The sequence below is a fragment of the Miscanthus floridulus genome, chromosome 14 (genome assembly GCF_019320115.1).
Source record: "Miscanthus floridulus cultivar M001 chromosome 14, ASM1932011v1, whole genome shotgun sequence".
Taxonomy (NCBI): Eukaryota; Viridiplantae; Streptophyta; class Magnoliopsida; order Poales; family Poaceae; genus Miscanthus; species Miscanthus floridulus.
In genome coordinates, this window is record NC_089593.1 from 74,446,313 (window position 1) to 74,464,502 (window position 18,190).

General features: G+C 43.9%; 1 protein-coding gene across 1 annotated transcript; it reads left to right on the top strand.

The window, feature by feature from the left end:
- The first annotated feature begins 13,740 nt into the window (after window positions 1-13,740).
- On the top strand, window positions 13,741-15,102 carry LOC136502645 (aspartic proteinase nepenthesin-1-like). The gene has a single exon (XM_066497901.1). It carries the CDS (start codon window positions 13,741-13,743, stop codon window positions 15,073-15,075), a length of 1,335 nt encoding a protein of 444 aa, XP_066353998.1. The 3' UTR covers window positions 15,076-15,102.
- Window positions 15,103-18,190: the final 3,088 nt, after the last annotated feature.

An 18,190-nucleotide genomic window follows, 5' to 3' on the forward strand; every position in this document is an offset into this window, starting at 1 on the left:
TCAGTTAAGTTGAGAGGATGTTTATGCTATCTTGGAGACCTCTTATGCCGAATCTTATAATACCAAAAATGTATATAATGAAGTTTTGTTCCATCTGGTAGATTTTGAGTATGTTAGTGTTTGGTTTAATGTATATGAAAAAGAGAAGAGACAGTGCTGTTGTCACGATCGGTAGTGAAACGGTAGATGCTTGAACGGCGGGTTTGGGGACGCTCTAGTGTTATTTATTGTTTGTACTTGTTGGTCTCATGATGTTAGTACTGAGATTGGCTTGTGATTAGGTGGTTTGCCTTTGAAGCGCCTAGCTCTTTCGCTTGGTCGTCGGTAAAGGCAAGTAAACATGGCGCCGTGGTCCACATGCTTTAGCTTTGTTGTTTGAATTGCCTCCACTAAATTTTAGTTTCTCACACTAGATAGATAATCTGAAATTGAAGTTATTTATTTACTTTGAAGTATGCTATTTTTCATAGCTTGTGGTATTACTTTCTAAATTATGAATTATGAGTTATATATGAAGTATATGAAGTGCAAACATCGCAACATTTGCATTTGCACTCTTCTTGTTGATATGCATTTGAAGAAACCGTAGCTAAATTGGTGCGGTAAGTACCGGTACAGCAATGCACGTTGATGAGCAATGTGGTTGTGGCCCTCACTCCCCCTCCTTGGGATGTGTGGGTAGAAGTGAAGTTATGCATTGCATCATTTGCATTGCACTTGGAAGTATATTTATATTTCTATAAAGCAATTGATGTCTCTATTATTATGTGATTTAAATTTGATGCTTAATCAAACTGTGATTTAAATAACTTGGTTGAAGCAGTTTGCTTGCTGAAGTTTTCCATAGACCTGGTACGCTTGTTTCCCCCATCTCAGGTACTTCGAGTGCCTTGGGCCTCACGTTCGCCACAACATTGCCCATGGTCATGGCCATGGTCCTTTCGACCGCCTCTTCGACTCCTCTGTTCGTGGACTCCGTGCAGATGCCGTTCCTCGCCGTCAATGGAGTCTGATTCGTCGTGGCTGCCATGCTTCTCCGCGCATCCTCCATCTGCAGAGCCAGCCACTGTCCCCTCGCCTTGGTGTGGACGGTGCCGGCCCAAGCAACGCTGCGCCTCTAGCGGCTGAAGCCCTGGCGCCACCAGTCGATGAAGCACCGGCGCCACCAGTCATTGAAGCCCCAGCACCACCCGTTGATGAAGTGGTTCCTGAGCCCGTCGTTGTACCCACGTACGTCCCCATGGAGCCGATGTCGCCGGCACCGACACAGCCTCGCTACTGGTGCAACTTCTGCAAGGAGTACACGCTGATGCCGCACACGCCGGAGTACAACTACTCACTGCCATCGCCCACGTCGGTCCCGGAGACTCAAGTGGCGGCTGATAGAAGCATCCCCGGTGATGCCCTCGATCCATGGTACTTCAACACCATCGCCACGCCGATGCTCCAGCAAGTGAAGACCAAGGACAAGGACGAGGAGATGGTGGCTGCCCCTGGCATCGACAGCCTCTTCAATCCTGGCGGCACACTCGTAGCTAGGTCCGGCGTCCCGCCGTACACCTTCCTCGACGCGGCTGGCCCTTCGGCGCCTCCTCTGGTAGCGGCGCTGCCCCTTCCCCGGAGAAACCTCGGCGCGCACGCCGGCTTGTTGGCGCCTCTAGCCACAACTTTGCCTCCGGCTACAACGCGCGTTGAGGCTGCTGCCTGAATGAAGGCGACGGCACTTCCGGCGACCCCAACAACTGTTGCGACTCCATCTCCGGCCGAGGGCATTACCACCACGCCTCTGACTCTATGTCGACTCCTGGGTCGCAGGGTGGCCGCGGTGGACAGGCACCCTGGCATCCGCAGGGGAACCTGGAGCCTGGCGGCGCTTGGCCTCCCGAGCGCGGAGGTGCTGAACATGGCCGTCGGCGGCAGCGGCTTCTACTCCCCCGACGAGGGGGAGTCTTCCTCGACCTGAAGATGGCGAGCACGGGCGGCGCAGTGGAGAGGAGCGACAAGGTGATTTTGCGGCGGCGGCGCCCTCCAGTCAAGCGACGGCGGCGGCCTCACAGGCAGCGGCGTGCAGTTAGGGTTGCAGCCCCCAACTACCGCTTGACCACTCTTAAAAGGCCTGCGCCCTCACATGGGCCAGCCCAAGGCTGATGCCCTGCTAACCCTCTCCCTCTCCTACTGTGCTTGCCCGCATGAGTCTTTCTAGGCCTGAATCTGAAGTTGGTTTAGTTTCTAGTTCCAATCGGTCCAGCAGACTGTGTTTATTTTATTTAATTTTCAGCATTATTAATTCGGATAAGACTCTGTTTAGTCGTTAGTAATTATATGTTGTACTTGTGATATTTTATCAACCGTTCGTGATATTATTCAAAGTATTTGTCTCGGTATGTATGGCAAATCCAATAAATATTATCATTGTTATTACGACCATTGATCTTGCAATATATTTATTTGTATATTTATTTCGTAATCGATCATTTTATTTAGGCCCTTTTATGCTTTTCAACTTTAAAGCACTACGCGCTTAAATATGGATGCGGCATTTTATGTGTATTTTTCTTAGCAATTGTATAATGCGCATGTTCTCTATTTGTTTGTTGGCCATACACAAGGTAGCACCACTGTTGCTACTGCGGGATCTAGAGTAAGTAAACACTTAGTGACTATCCTCAACGTGTAACATCACAAATTAGAACATCTGGTCTACATCTTTTTGCAAAGATGACTACCAATAATTCGCATTTCTTTTGGCCATACACAAGGTAGCACCATAGTTGCTACTGCGGGATCTACACTAAGTCCACAACTTAGTGACTATCCTCAACGTGCGTACCCAATTCATTTGCGAATTAACTAAAGTCTACATCAACCTTGATGACTACCTTAAGACGCGTTCATACAACCTGCATAAATTACTTGGCATCTACTATTAACACATATTATACCCTACTTGAGGTCTACACCTTATGATGACTACCTCCATTTTACAATTTATGCACAGATCTTTACACCATTAATAATACAAGATTTATCTTGTTTCTATTTTGCATCCCAAAATTACAACACACCACAACATTTTAATAACTTAAAATGTTTTGATGGTTTATCTCGTGTAGGATCAATGACCGTCAAAGAGTTTGATTTGTTAGCCCTAGACGGCCACAATTATCCCACATGGGCTTTGGACGTAAAAGTTAGTCTTGCATCCCATGAACTTTATCGAGCCGTGTTACCACCCGAAGAGGGTGTTGCACCACTTGAGGATCAACATGTATAAACGGCCCTATATCTAATTAGGAGCCATATTCATCCTGACCTTAAGGCTGAATACTTATTGGAAGAAAACCCACGAAATTTATGGAACTCTCTTAAGCAACGCTATGAACAACAAAAGGCACTTGTCCTGCCCGTGGCCAACTATGAGTGGACGCAACTTCTCTTACATGATTTCAAAACTATGAGTGATTACAATCATGTTGTTCATAGGATTTGCTCAAAGTTGTAATTCTGCGAGAAAGAACCTACAGATGCGGCTAAGATAGAAAAGACTATCTACTATGCTTCCCTCTGAAAGGATTCTTCAACAACAATACCATGAAAGGCGTTTCTAGGTTTATGCTGAGCTTATACAAACTTTACTTGAGGCCAAAAAACATTCTAAAATTATGGTTTGGAATAATCAGCAGTGCCCCATAGGGTCTGCTCCATTGCCTGAAGTACATGCCTACACTCAGAATAAACCCAAATTAAATGATGGACCTTCTAAGACCCATCATCAGGGAAATTCTAAGAAGGGTAAAAACAAACGTAGACGCAACAAGAAATTGTAAAATCGTGTTTCCAATAATGGTTAGAACATTTGCAAACATAGGAATGACAAACCTGTGTGTTAGAAGTGTGGTTGTTATAGCCATGTTACAAAGAAATGTTGTACCCCAAGTCATCTTGTTGATCTCTACTTAAAGTCTATGGGTCGCGGACGTGCTGCACTAGGACAGAAGTATGAAGCCTACATCAACATTCGACTTGACACCACCATGAATGAGGCTGGTTGTTCACAACAAGTTCCAATGGAACCAAGCAACAACAACATACGCGGAGGCGAGGATCTTGCTGATACAAGGAATATGATCGTGAAATATGCATCCAACGACATATTTGGAGACTTTGAATAGGCTCCCAATCCCTTAGATTCTAATGTCTTTATGTCCTAGTGATTGTAATAATAAACACAATTTATGTCCTATGTGTTGTAAATATTTAATTATGTCATCACTATTTAGTTTGGATATCCAATAAATGTATTGCCCATATTTGATATTCAATAAATAAAGTATGTATTCTATATATCATTAAAGAGTTTCATATTAAATTCTTTATTTATATATAGTTTCTACAGGGGTCGATCTGATGGAGGAGGAATGATGCCTAGTGGACAGTGGCACCACTAATTCTATACTTAGGGAAACAAAGTATTTCCAAACTCTTACAAAAAGATAAGGAAATGTTTTGACAATCGCCGGGCATGATGCTACGATAGTTGGCTCTGGTCATGCCAATATCGTACTCCCTATGTGTACCCAAATTATAATTGAGGATGCATTATTGTATCCCGATTCAAAGCGTACCTTGATAAGATATAGAGATATCCGTCAAAATGGTTTTCATATAGAAACCCATGATAACAATAATGAGGAAATTCTCCTTGTTACTAAAAATAGCGGATATGACAAATGAATTGTTGAGAAAATTCCCTCTTTTTCCGTCTGGATTGTACTACACATACATCAAACCCGTACCACATGTTGCGTACAAGGTAATTTTTCAGAATGTTGATACATTCCAAACTTGGCATGAATGCCTTGGCCATCCTGGTATAGGGATGATGCGGAAAATTATCAGCAATTTTAATGGTCATGAGTTAAATGCTGCTAAATTCTCAAAATCTTTAGATTTTATGTGCACTTCATGTGCTACAAGGAAATTGATTTTACGTCCCTCGCACTCGCACGTTAAAATCCAAAATGAGCCACTCAAATTTCTTGAACGTATTTAAGGAGATATTTGTGGCCCCCATACAACCAACATCTAGACCATTCAGGTAATTCATGGTTCTAATAGATGCATCTACTAGATGGTCTCATGTGTGTCTTTTGTCCACACGTAACCATGCATTTGCAAAAATTATTGCTCAAGTTATTAGACTTAGAGCACATAATCCTAAACATCAAATTCAATCAATTCGAATGGACAATGCTGCTGAATTTTCCTCAAAGGCTTTCAATGATTATTGTATTGTATGACTTTGAGAATTCAAGTTCAGCACTCTATCCCATATGTCCATACACAAAATGATTTAGCAGAATCTCTTATTAAGAGAATTAAACTCATTGCAAGACCGTTATTACAAAATTGCAACCTACCAACTTCATGTTGGGGTCATGAAGTCTTACACGCTGCTGACTTAATTCAATTGCAACCAACTACATATCACGTTGTCTCCCTATTGCAATTAGTACATGGGAATATGCCAAATATTTCCCATCTACAAAAATTCGGTTGCGCTATATACGTACCGATCTCACTGCCTAAGCGTACCTCTATGGACCCACATAGGAAACTTGGTATCTATGTGGGATATCAATCTCCATCGATTATCAAATACATCGAGCCTCTTACAGGGGACTTATTCACGGCCCGGTATGCTGACTGCATATTTAATGAGGACCACTTCCCGGTATTAGGGGGAGATTTCAAGTACCAAAGTGAATGCCAGGAAATCAACTAGAATGCCCAAGGCATTTCCTCCTTAGATCCACGTACTCAAGAGACTGAACAACAAGTTCAGAAAATCATAAACTTGCAACATATTGCAAATAACCTGCCAGAAGCATTTACTGATTATAAGGGTGTCACTAAATCCTCTTATCCTGCTCGTAATACGCCCGAAAGAGTGGAGGTACCAATAAAAACTATTTAACTCCCACTTCCAAAAAAGAAGGGGAGAAGTACGGCCGCTCCTAAGGATAATGCTCTAAGTAAGCGTTCAAGGATATCAAGGCCTAAATCCTCCAAATCAATAAATCCAAGCCAACCTCAAGTTGGTAGTCACCCAATAGCGGATAAAAATCCAAAACCAGGACCAAATCCACAACTCGGATCAACGGTGCATCCAAATTCTGATCCTAGGACATCGGAACACCCGGACTCCATAATTTTTGGAAATGACGAGTCAATTAATGGGGTGAAAGAAATTTCCATCAGTTATATCGATTCTGGAGAGTCATACGATCGTAAGACTACTGTTGTCAACATGTACTTCTCCATAGCAATTGTAGAAATCTTTCTCAATGATCTAGATCCCAAGACTATGGCAGAGTGCAAAAAGCGCTCGGACTGGGCTCAATGGAAAGAAGCAATTCAAGCTAAGATAGCCTCACTCACTAGAAGAGGGGTATTCACATCTGCAATACCTACACCTTCCAAAGTCTTTCTTGTAGGCTTTAAATGGGTTTTCGTCCGAAAACGGAATGAGAACAATGAGGTGGTGAGATATAAAGCGAGGCTAGTAGCACAAGAGTTCACGTAGAGACCCGACATTGATTACAAAATCATCTATCTATGTAGTTGATGGATGTGGTGACAGCATATCTATATGGGTCACTTGATTCAGACATATACATGAAGGTTCCTGATGGAATCCAAATTCTGAATCCAAACGCAAATCGCAACATGTATTGTGTAAAACTACAAAAGTCATTATATGGCTTGAAGTAGTCGAGACGAATGTGGTACAAGTGACTGAGTGAATTCCTTCTAAAGAAAGGATACACTAACAATGATGATTGCCCATGTGTTTTCATTAAGAAATCTCGAACGAGATTTTGCATTATATCCGTATATGTTGATGATTTAAATATCATTGGCAGTCCAAAGGATATAAAAGAAGCACGCAATCACCTAAAGACAGAATTCGAGATAAAGGATTTGGGTAAGACCAAATATTGCCTAGGCTTACAACTTGAGCATCGTCCTTCAGGGATTTTAGTGCATCAATCAGCCTATATCTAGAAAATATTAAAGAAATTCAATATGGATAAATCATACTCTAATAAAACATCGATGGTTGTTTGTTCCTTAGAAATAGGGAAAGATCCATTTAGACCACGTGATATTGGAAAAAAAGATGTTGGGACCAGAAATCACATATCTCAGTGTTATTGGCGCACTTATGTATCTTGCAAATTGCACCAGACCTAATATCGCATTTGCAGTGAACTTACAAGCTAGGCATAGTGCGGACCCAACTCGTCGTCATTGGACGGGAGCGAAGTGTATCCTCAGATACTTTAATGGCACAAAGGATCTTGGTTTATTCTTCAAGAAAAAACATGATCCCAGTATGATTGGTTATACTGATGCTGGTTACTTATCTGATCCTCATAACGGAAAATCCCAAACATGATTTATATTTCTACATGGAGGTACAACTATTTCATGGAAGTCTTCTAAGCAGACTCTAACAGCGACCTCTACTAATCATTCTAAAATTATTGCTCTATACGAGGCATCACGAGAATGTGTATGGCTTCGTAGAATGATTAACCACATACAACAGTCATGTGGTATTGGTTCAATTGAATCACATACAATTATCTATGAAGATAATTCCGCTTGTGTTACACAGATGCAAACAGGTTACATAAAGAGTAATATCACTAAGCATATTGTTCCTAAACTGTTTTATCCCCATGAATTACAAGAAAGCGGGGAAATAAACATTTTGCAAATCAAGTCATGTGATAATCTCGCTGACCTATTTACTAAGTCCTTACCAGCTTTTGTGTTTCAAAAATTGATACATGGAATTGGTATGCGGTGACTTCGAGATTTGCCAGAATTAGGGGGACACATCTCCTAAATGTTGACCTGTACCAGCATCATATTATACTCTTTTCTTTCACAAGTTTTACTCACAAAATTTCTTGTTAAAGTTTTTAGTGAGGGAATATTAACATAAGCATGTGTTATATTTTCTATTTTCCTATCGGGGTTTTGTGGGAAATATCAAAGACACATATTGTCCTCACAACTCATCCATGGTTTTTTCCTGAAAAGGTTTTTCATGTGAGGTATATTAGAGGCAATACCAATAATATGTCGTCATATTTTCTCCTAATTTTTCCACTGGATTTTTACAGGAGTTTTAGCGGCATATCACCTTATATTGCTCATCATATTTTTTCCTGAAAATGTTTTTAGAGGAGTTATCTATATGTCGTATCTCCAATATTTTTTTCCCACTGGGGTTTTTAATGGGATACCAATGACATAGTGGTTTATTTAAATCACACAGACATATGCTATTTTCTCCTTATTTCCTATAAGGTTTAAAGGAGTTTTTATAGCATATCTATACATATATATTCCTCAAAATTTTTTCATATGGTTTTTCGAGGAATCTCAGCTTACAGTGCATTGATCTCAAGGAATATTTGATCAAGGGGGAGTGTTGTGAAACGACGCCAGTACACCAACAGGCGTCCTTCCACAGATGATCTCATCCGTCCGTACGGATCCATACGGCGTCTGTACAAGTAGTTAGGATTAGAGATTAGATTAGTAGTTAACTGTGTCACAGAAGGGACATGTCTTTTGGTGACGAGATGTAACTTCTCCCATCGGTTGTGTCCTTTGGACATACCCCTTCACATATATATATTCTACGAGATCAATGAAACACAATAGTTATTCCTAAATCTTTGTTCATTTACGTTCACAATCAACACAAGAGTTACCTACAAATAGATTTTGACCGCTTCAACAATTGTTTTTTGTATTAGTGTTAGTAACACTCTATCCACACTACTAAGGAAACGTCTTCACAAACTCTTTTTATAAGTTGGACAATTGTTTTTTGTATTAGTGTTAGTAACACTCTATCCATGCTACTAAGAAAACGTCTTCACAAATGCATTTTATAAGTTGGTGATTCTGGAGAGAGTTAACCCACGTAAAATGATAGTTTGAGAGATCTAATCTCTCAAATCTAGACTCTCAAGACATGCATTGAAGAAAAAGACCGTCCATCATTATATGTACTATATTTTTTGTTATGCTTCTAATCTAATAATAATAAAGTCTCATCCTATTAATATAGGCGTAGTAGTCTCTATATTGCAAAATGCTCCATAAATATCAATTGGAACTCATTCAAAGCCGTCTTTTTTGTTTTTTTAGGTTAATGTAACACCCCGCGTCCAAAACTTCTCTGCACGTGGAACGGGCCTGCATACGTGTAGCACATCTCTTACACTTTCGTCCTCGCTTCGTGTAAAAGAAATAACCTGGAGGTGCTACGTTTGAAACAACAAGGCTTATAAGCTGACCCTCACCCCTTAAACTTCTAAGGTGGTACTAAATCCACCAACAACAATTACACATGTGCCACTTGGTCCACGGGGCCAGCCCATTAATATCATGTAGTAGTTGTGAAGTTGGCCCATATGGCCCAAGAGGCTTATGTGTGGCTGTGGTTGGTGGGTTTAGTACTAGAAGTTTAGGAGAGTGAGGGGCAGCTTATAAGCCTTGGTATTCCAAACGTAGCACCTCCGGGTTAATCCTTTTACACGAAGCCAGGACGAAAATATTATCAAACAGTGTGATGTTGCCGATACTAGCAAATATGCACGTGCGAGATGTCAAGTGCTTGTTCGATTTGGTCGGGTCGTGTAACCATTTTAAATGGCTCGTATTGCCCCTATCTTATCTTATTTGCATACTTCTGTCCATCCATCCTCATATTGGTGGAGAACCCTAATCCTTGTATGGGTGGAGAATCTGTCGTAGTCTCAGTTGTGCTACCAGAGGCTCTAGGGAGGTCGGAGAAGAGAGAACTCATCTTGGAGTGAGCTTACTACTTATATGTTTTCAGCAGTTATCCTTTCCATACTTGGCTACCCAACGTTTACGTACAAACAATGTGAGGGATTATGACTTTATTAATGATTTACTAATGATGTAATAAGATTGTGCCTAAATGAACGGATATAAATTAACATAATATAAATAAACAAGCACATGTAGATGCAAAATAATTATGACATAAATAAAGTAGTAATAATTTATTTAGCAGGTCCATCTAAACCTAACTTTATGATTTTTTTCTTTTTGGCCCCATAAACAACGTAACATTATGTTTTCACGTAATTTATTTATTACTCTTTCCATCCATAAATCGGGATCGTTTGAGCAAATTTCAGTTTTCCAAGAATCGGCATCGTTTCAAGTGCTCTTCCCGTTTTTCTCTCGGTCTTCCGCACGGACCACGCCTCGTATGCATAGCTTAATGAAAGCGACACCGCCCTCCCATTACCCTCGGTTTCGTATTCATCCGTTACCGATCGATGTAGTACTCGCTCCACCACGCTGCATGCCGTGCCGCCGTAGTACTCGCTCCACCACGCCGCCGTGCCGCCGTAGTACTCCAGTGCCGTCGCTACTGCCGTGCCGAGGCGCTGCTGCCGTGCCGATGGATCGCCATGACGCCATTGATGAGGTGCACAGTACGTGCAGATGCTAACAAGTTTCAATCGGACAAGTGAATCACGAAGGCTCCAGTTGATGCTCCCTGTGTTGTTTCATCGCTTGTATGGAGACCATCACGAGGACGTCAATGAAGCTGCAGCATCCCTGTTGTTTCCTGCTTCCTGCGCTGATTTATCATCTGGGCGGACTCAAGGATGACACTGGGAAAACGGAGATGATCTCGGTAATTTTCGTGCGGCAAAACGGAGGAAATAAGGAGACGATCTAAGGAAATTTTCAGGCTCCAAAACGGAAAAGGGGAAGGGCCAGACTATGCACGGGAGGATATGGCAAGCGTGCGATGCTGGCCACGGAGGCGCGGTGACGCCGTTTTGACGTGCCTTCAGGACTCAGGAGTCCAAGGAAAAAAAAGATGGTGCAGGTTAAGGATAGACACGTACAAGACGTATTTGAGATTAATAGAAGTCTTACATTTTACATGTAAGATCACGGATGACGGATGGCTTATATAGCACGACGTGTAGGTCTAACGGTTGTTATACAGAAAGAGTAAGATTACGCATGACGGAGGGTTCATGTAGCACGGTGTATAGATCGAACGGTTATTATAGAGGGAGAGCCCCCTAAAAAAACTCGTTCTTTTATAGTGTGATCAAACAGTTGGTTTCTAGAGTGATGTTACCAATATCAAACAGTGTGATGTTACCAATATCAAACAGTTGGAGGTTAACACCATGCCACTACTAGAGTGATGTTACCAATATCAAATAGTTGGTGGTTAACACACACCGAACATGATGCCAAATGTGGAAATTTCCTAAAGTGATGTTACCAATATCAAACAGTTTGAACTTAATGTGGACATTTCCTAGAGTGATGTTACCAATATCCAAACAGTTGGAGGTTAAGAGCAACTACAACAATGTTGTAAAAATAGATGGCTAAACTCATGATTTAGCCAACCTCTAAAATAGAAACCCCAGCCAAAAAACAGAAAACTCCAACAACCTTTCCAATAGGATGAGGTGATGACTTACTATTTTAGAAAGCTAGATACAATATCTGTTGCACTCTCTCTTTTTCCCCAAAATAGTCAAATATAGATTACACAACATGGATAACTCTTCTGTTAGAGTTACTCTAACACCGAACATGATGCCAAATGTGGAAATTTCCTAGAGTGATGTTACCAATATATATCAAACAGTTGGAGGTTAACACCGAACATGATGCCACCTGATTGTCCTCTTGGAGAGATACAAAAGTGATTAAGTTCAATCTCGGAGCTTGTACGTTCAATGCAAGAATTAGGGAATTGCTAAAATTTAGGTGTATGATTTTAAGCTTTCTTTCAAACGACGGTTATATTGCATATATTTTATACTAAAATCATAGTTTTAGTTTCCTGCAATTTATGGGTATAATGTGCAATATTTGGTTTTGAGAATAAAAAATATGTTAGATAAAACAACAAACCCCACAAAATTTAATCCGTGTTGGCACAAAAATAATTAACAATTAAAAATTATTTCTATAGTCAAAGAACAATAAAATTGATATATTATGACATAGAAACAATTATAACAAATTACTAACATACCACAAGAGGACAAATTACAAGAAGGACAAACTACAAGAGGGCATATCAAAAGAGGACTAAAAAAATTAGGCTAGACAAAAGAAAAAGAGGGAGCTGATAAATCCCGTGTCCAGCTAGCAGGCTTCTATAAAGATCCCACGGTAAAGCGAGCCAATACAGAGAATACATCAGTAGCAGCACAAAACTACGGCACGAGATCAGACGGACAAACCGTCGACTGAACAATGGAAGCGTTTCAGTAGACTGATACAAAAGTGTAATAACTGATTAATATATTTAGCACGGAGCATTTCTATACATCAAAGAACGAATGTTTGACATTTGGAGATTAGACGTGGATTTGCCACCCACACTACCGGAAACTGGCTCTTTGCCGAGTGTTTTCATGTTTGCCGAGTGCATTTCCTCGGACACTCGGCAAACAAGCTCTTTGCTGAGTGCTGCGAAAAAAACACTTGGCAAAATAATTGCACTCGGTAAATAAACTGTTTGCCGAGTGCTGAAAAAAAACACTCGACAAAGAAGTAAGTTTGCCGAGTGCCCCTAATCTGGCACTCGACAAACAATGCTTTGTCGAGTGTCAGATGTAGGACACTCGGCAAAGCTCCTATACTATAACTCACACACCCCGAAAGCACAGCTACGAGGCTGGTCTCCACTGTTACGTCTCTGCTGCCTGCCTCTCCCCTCCACCCTCCTCTAGTCCATTCCAAGTCCCCCACCGGCCACCACCACCACCACGCCAGCCAGCCCCACCACTCCATCCGAGTCTTCGACTCCAAGCTGCCCCCCCTGTTCCTCCTCGGTTCCGCGCACCGCGCCACCGGTGGGAGGAGAGGAGGCGGGTCAGGGCGACGCCGATGCACCCAAAGCTATCGCGGACCGCCCAAAGCTCTTAGGTTTTTCTCCTCCCCTTAGGTTTTTCTCCTCCGGTTGTCCTCCGGATTCATAAATCGAACCTGTGATCTAGGACACTCCGGTTGTCCGCCGTGCTCAGCCACTCGCCGAAGAATCTTAATTTATACGTTGGTTTATTTGGATGACCAAGTCACTGACAGCTAAAATGCTACTCCTACCTACTCATTGATAGCATCGCCCAATACGTAATTGTGTCATCGGAAGGTTGCCATCTGCTCTTGCTAGACGTGAATTCCAACGTAAACATCACTGTCATGCATGACATCTGCTCTAAAAGAAAATGTAATCTTAATTGTTCCATTTAAACATTAACTTAGCAACATATAGATATGTCTAGTCAACTTGACTCATTCCGGACGAGATGCATGATCAAATAATCCGCGTGATAAGATAAACTTCGTTAATAACATATATAGCTAATTCATCAATAATCGTGTATATATAAAACCTTGTGCTTATCCTATCAAAACTTTTTTTCGAATTTACAAAAAAATGCAAATTTCAAATACACCCACTTGCAAATTAAAAGGTTCCAATGTCGACATATTGACATTTGGTTCTTTTATTTCCCATCCAATAAATCTTCACTCATTTGCACGCATGTATATATACTCTTACCCTCCTTGTACTTCCCCATGCGCACACAGACGCCAAGGAGCTCAGTACATAACACAAAAATGGCGAGACCCTTGCTTTGGCTCGCGCTCTTGTGCGCCGCCCTGGCGTTCTCCACCTGCGCGGCAGGCCTCCGGCTGGAGCTCACCCATGTCGACGCGAAGGAGAACTGCACCACCAAGGAGCGCATGCGCCGAGCCACCGAGCGCACCCACCGCCGTCTGGCGTCCATGTCGGGCGGCGAGGCGAGCGCGCCCGTTCACTGGAATGAGTCACAGTACATCGCTGAGTACCTCATCGGCGACCCGCCGCAGCAGGCGGCGGCCATCATCGACACCGGCAGCAACCTCGTCTGGACGCAGTGCTCGACCTGCCGGGCGGCCGGCTGCTTCAGCCAGAACCTCTCCTTCTACGACCCGTCCCGGTCGCGCACGGCCAAGCCCGTGGCGTGCAACGACACGGCGTGCGCGCTCGGCTCCGAGACCCGGTGCGCGCGCGACAACAAGGCGTGCGCCGTGCTCACCGCTTACGGCGCCGGGGTCATCAGCGGGGTGCTCGGCACCGAGGTGTTCACGTTCGGCCAGTCGGAGAACGTGAGCCTCGCCTTCGGGTGCATCACCGCGAGCAGGCTCACGCCGGGCTCCCTGGACGGCGCGTCCGGCATCATCGGTCTGGGCAGGGGCAAGCTGTCGCTGCCGTCGCAGCTCGGCGACAACAGGTTCTCCTACTGCCTCACGCCTTACTTCAGCGACGCCGAGAACACGAGCCGCCTGTTCGTCGGCGCGTCCGCCGGCCTGAGCAGCGGCCCGCCGGTGACGTCCGTGCCATTCCTCAAGAACCCCGACGTGGCCCCGTTCGACACGTTCTACTACCTTCCCCTCACCGGGATCACGGTGGGGACAGCCAAGCTCGCCGTCCCCGCGGCCGCGTTCGACCTCCGGGAGGTCGCGCCGGCGAAGTGGGCCGGCACGCTCATCGACTCGGGCTCCCCGTTCACGAGCCTCGTCGACGTGGCGTACCAGGCGCTGAGAGATGAGCTCGTGCGGCAGCTGGGCGCCAGCGTCGTGCCGCCGCCGGCAGAGGCGGAAGGGCTCAACCTGTGCGTGGGCGTGGCGCACGGGGACGCCGGCAAGCTGGTACCCCCGCTGGTCCTGCACTTCGGAAGCGGCAGCGGCAGCGGCGGCGGGGACGTCGTGGTGCCGCCGGAGAACTACTGGGCGCTCGTGGACGACACCACGGCGTGCTTGGTGGTGTTTAGCACGGGAGGGCCGAACAGCACGCTGCCGCTGAACGAGACGACCATCATCGGCAACTACATGCAGCAGGACATGCAGCTGCTCTACGACCTCCAACAAGGCGTGCTCTCCATCCAGCCGGCGGACTGCAGCTCCGTGTGATGATGCCATGCCACCAGCCGGTCTTACATAGAGCGTACACACCTGTTGGTACGTGCGCTCGCCATATGTCGTTTGTAGACCACCACGGGGTGCATGGTGGCTATATATATGCCTATTTATTTGTTTTGTACTATGATAGTATGATTCTGCATTTTCTTATATGATCAACCGTGTTATACCATACACATACATAAAATAAACAATTTTAGAGGCACTCTGTCATTATTTTATATATGGGGTTATAATTCTAGTCATCCCTAAATATGATTGTAAAGAGACCTAGCTAACGGGCCATGGCTGAAAATCAATTTCTACAGATAAATGTTGAGACATTTGCATTTTGGGTGGTATATATTTATAGCATGCAGATATTGAGGCAACAAACTCTAAAGTCATTTACACAGGTGAACCAACGAGGCCAAGTGACACAAGATTTGCCCTGAGGTTCGGTTGCTTGCTGGCAACCTATGTCCCCGTTAAAGCGAGTCCTTTGACCGTTGCTTCGTAAAAGCTAGGAAAGCCCTCAAGCTTGACCCTCGATCAATGTGGGTGCTCGCAAGAGGAGCCAACCAATGAAGGCACTCCAACTTGCCTTGAGATATCCACTAGTCACCCTTTGCGATCTCCCATGAGGGAGTACAAAACCCCTCACAATCACTTGAATTAAGCCACCAAACAATCACCAACATGGTGCTCAGCAACATAACCAGCTCGAAGCCATCTAAGTGGTGGCAACCACCAAAAGTAACAAGAAAACCACAGCTACCACGCTTCTCTAGTGCTACAAGATGCAATCCAACTAAACAATTCTCTAGTGCCACAAGATGCAATCCAACTAAACAATGCACTAGATCACTCCTTAATCTCACCCAAATGTAATCACAAGCAAGCCTTATTGAGTGGAGTGTGTTCTTGAGCGCTATGAGTGTGCAAGTATAAGCTAAGTGTGCTAAAAGACCAAAAATGCTGAGTCACCCCTTTATTTATAATCCACTCAAAGAAACTAGCTATTACACTATCGGTGGGCATTCTGCGGGATCACTAGAAAGCTCCAAGGGTCATCCAACGGCTATATTCAAACGGTCAAACAAGAAATTGAGGTGTTCTTTACTCTGGTGCCTATCTGCTACTAGTGGATAAATCTGGTGGGCTCCCAAGGTCTATGGAATTTCAAGAGAGAAGAACAAGGCTCGGGCGCATCCTCCGATGCTGCCTAGGGACACCAAGGGAGAAATCCAGTGGGTCTCTAGGAGCTCTCTGCAGAAACTTCCTGAGAGCTCCTGGGTACCACTGGAAAAGTCCAGTGGGTCCCCAATACCGTCACCGAAGAAAGGATCATACCCTTTGAAATTTCTGGCGCTAACTTCGCCAACCTCCACGTGTCCACCCAGGAGCGCTTGCTCCAATGGTGGTGGCCTAGAGGCACCAGAGAAATCCAGTGACCCCTTGCTCAACACACGGAGTCAAGGAAGTCATGGGCTAGGGGGGCCTGAGCGCTTGCTCCGGTGCCCCCGAGGGCTAGGCACCGGGTAAATTCGGTGACCTACATACCAAACCCTCCTAACATCTCTCTCAAAAGTTTTTCAAATGTGCCAACTTCTCTCTCAGGGAGAGAGAGAGAGAGAGACTTTTAATCCGTCTCTGTTGGTTATCTCCCAAAAATGGATGTTTAGAGGCTTATTAGCTAGGGCTTCGAATGGACCAGGACATCTTAAAAGGCTTGCCTCTACTATTGGATGTTTAGAGGTGATAGATTATTTTGTCTCTGTATGTAAATAAGTCGTCTGCCTTTAAAAATCATTTAGTATTTTAGAGACTGGGATACTTTAATCCAAAATCATCATTTTGTAGTTGTGCCTTCTTCCTGCTCCCTATCCCGACGGCCTAAGCACGTTGAACCAAACCCCCTACTTTTGGGGCAACCGAAGTAGTCAGTCATCTCCGATTTCTAATCGCAGAGGGCACACGTGCTAATGCCTTGAAGGGTTGTGTTACATCTTACATGTTCCTTGTGGCTTTCAAAGCATGATGAAGGCAAGGGTTATTTATGCAGTGAAGAAGGGCATTTGTGTAGCAATGTTTTTTGCCTTGTACTTTTTATCAGCCTTTTTGTTATCCCACCTTTCACCATTTTGCATTTACCTTCTTCTCTTTTTTCACTTAATATATATGCTGTTTTTTAGATGAAAGAAGAATTATATTAGATCATAGCTGATTACATCATCACGTTACAAGCACACCAGAATACACTACGTATATCTAGAACCTGATCATCTAAATTGTACCCACACTTTGTATAGCCCGAAATCTCAACTCCAAATCTGTATGACGATTCGTATAGATGACCACACAGGCAAACACTCAGCAAAAAGCCTAAGAACATATGCCCAACGAAAGACGACCAACATTCCTGCAGGTGAAGTGGAGAAACTTCTTCTTTCTTCTTCTTTCTGCCACCGAAGAATAAGAAATACTGATCTAAAACTTATTCTCCCTAGTCCTTCATTGTGGTCAGATCTAACCACAACAAAACGGAGAAGAGACCAGAGAAAATTATTCCATGATGGCGACATCATCTCTGCCTTGATGTCGCCATCCGGAAAGCCAAGTCTCCATGTCGTCAAGCTGATGAAGTTGCTGACGCTAATGTCGCCCTCATCTTCAACAAAGCCGCCATGGAGAAAACGAATCCACCCTGCCCCCTCGCCGTCGTCGGGGAGGAGGAGGAGGAGATAAACCCTAGTACCAAGAAACTTGGCATGGAGAGACTCTAACCCTAGATAACTCAATCTACTAGAAAACTTATAAAAAACGATGGATCCCAAGGGAGGGGGACCAACGGTGGTGGATGCGGAAGCGACAGCGGCGCTAGGGCGAGCGACTCGCTCACTTATATGCTGTATATGGGCTGCGTGCAAGCTAAACATGAATGTGCGTGTATAGCATCAAACTCGATCTTGAGCTGTTTTTGTTGCAACTTTTTTACTCCTAAATTAATAAAAACCACATTGTTTTGATCATGTATATCCATCCAACTGCACTACTGCAGCACATATATTTGGGGATAGAGACTAATTGTTCCTGAGCTTCTATGTATAATACACACGACAATAAT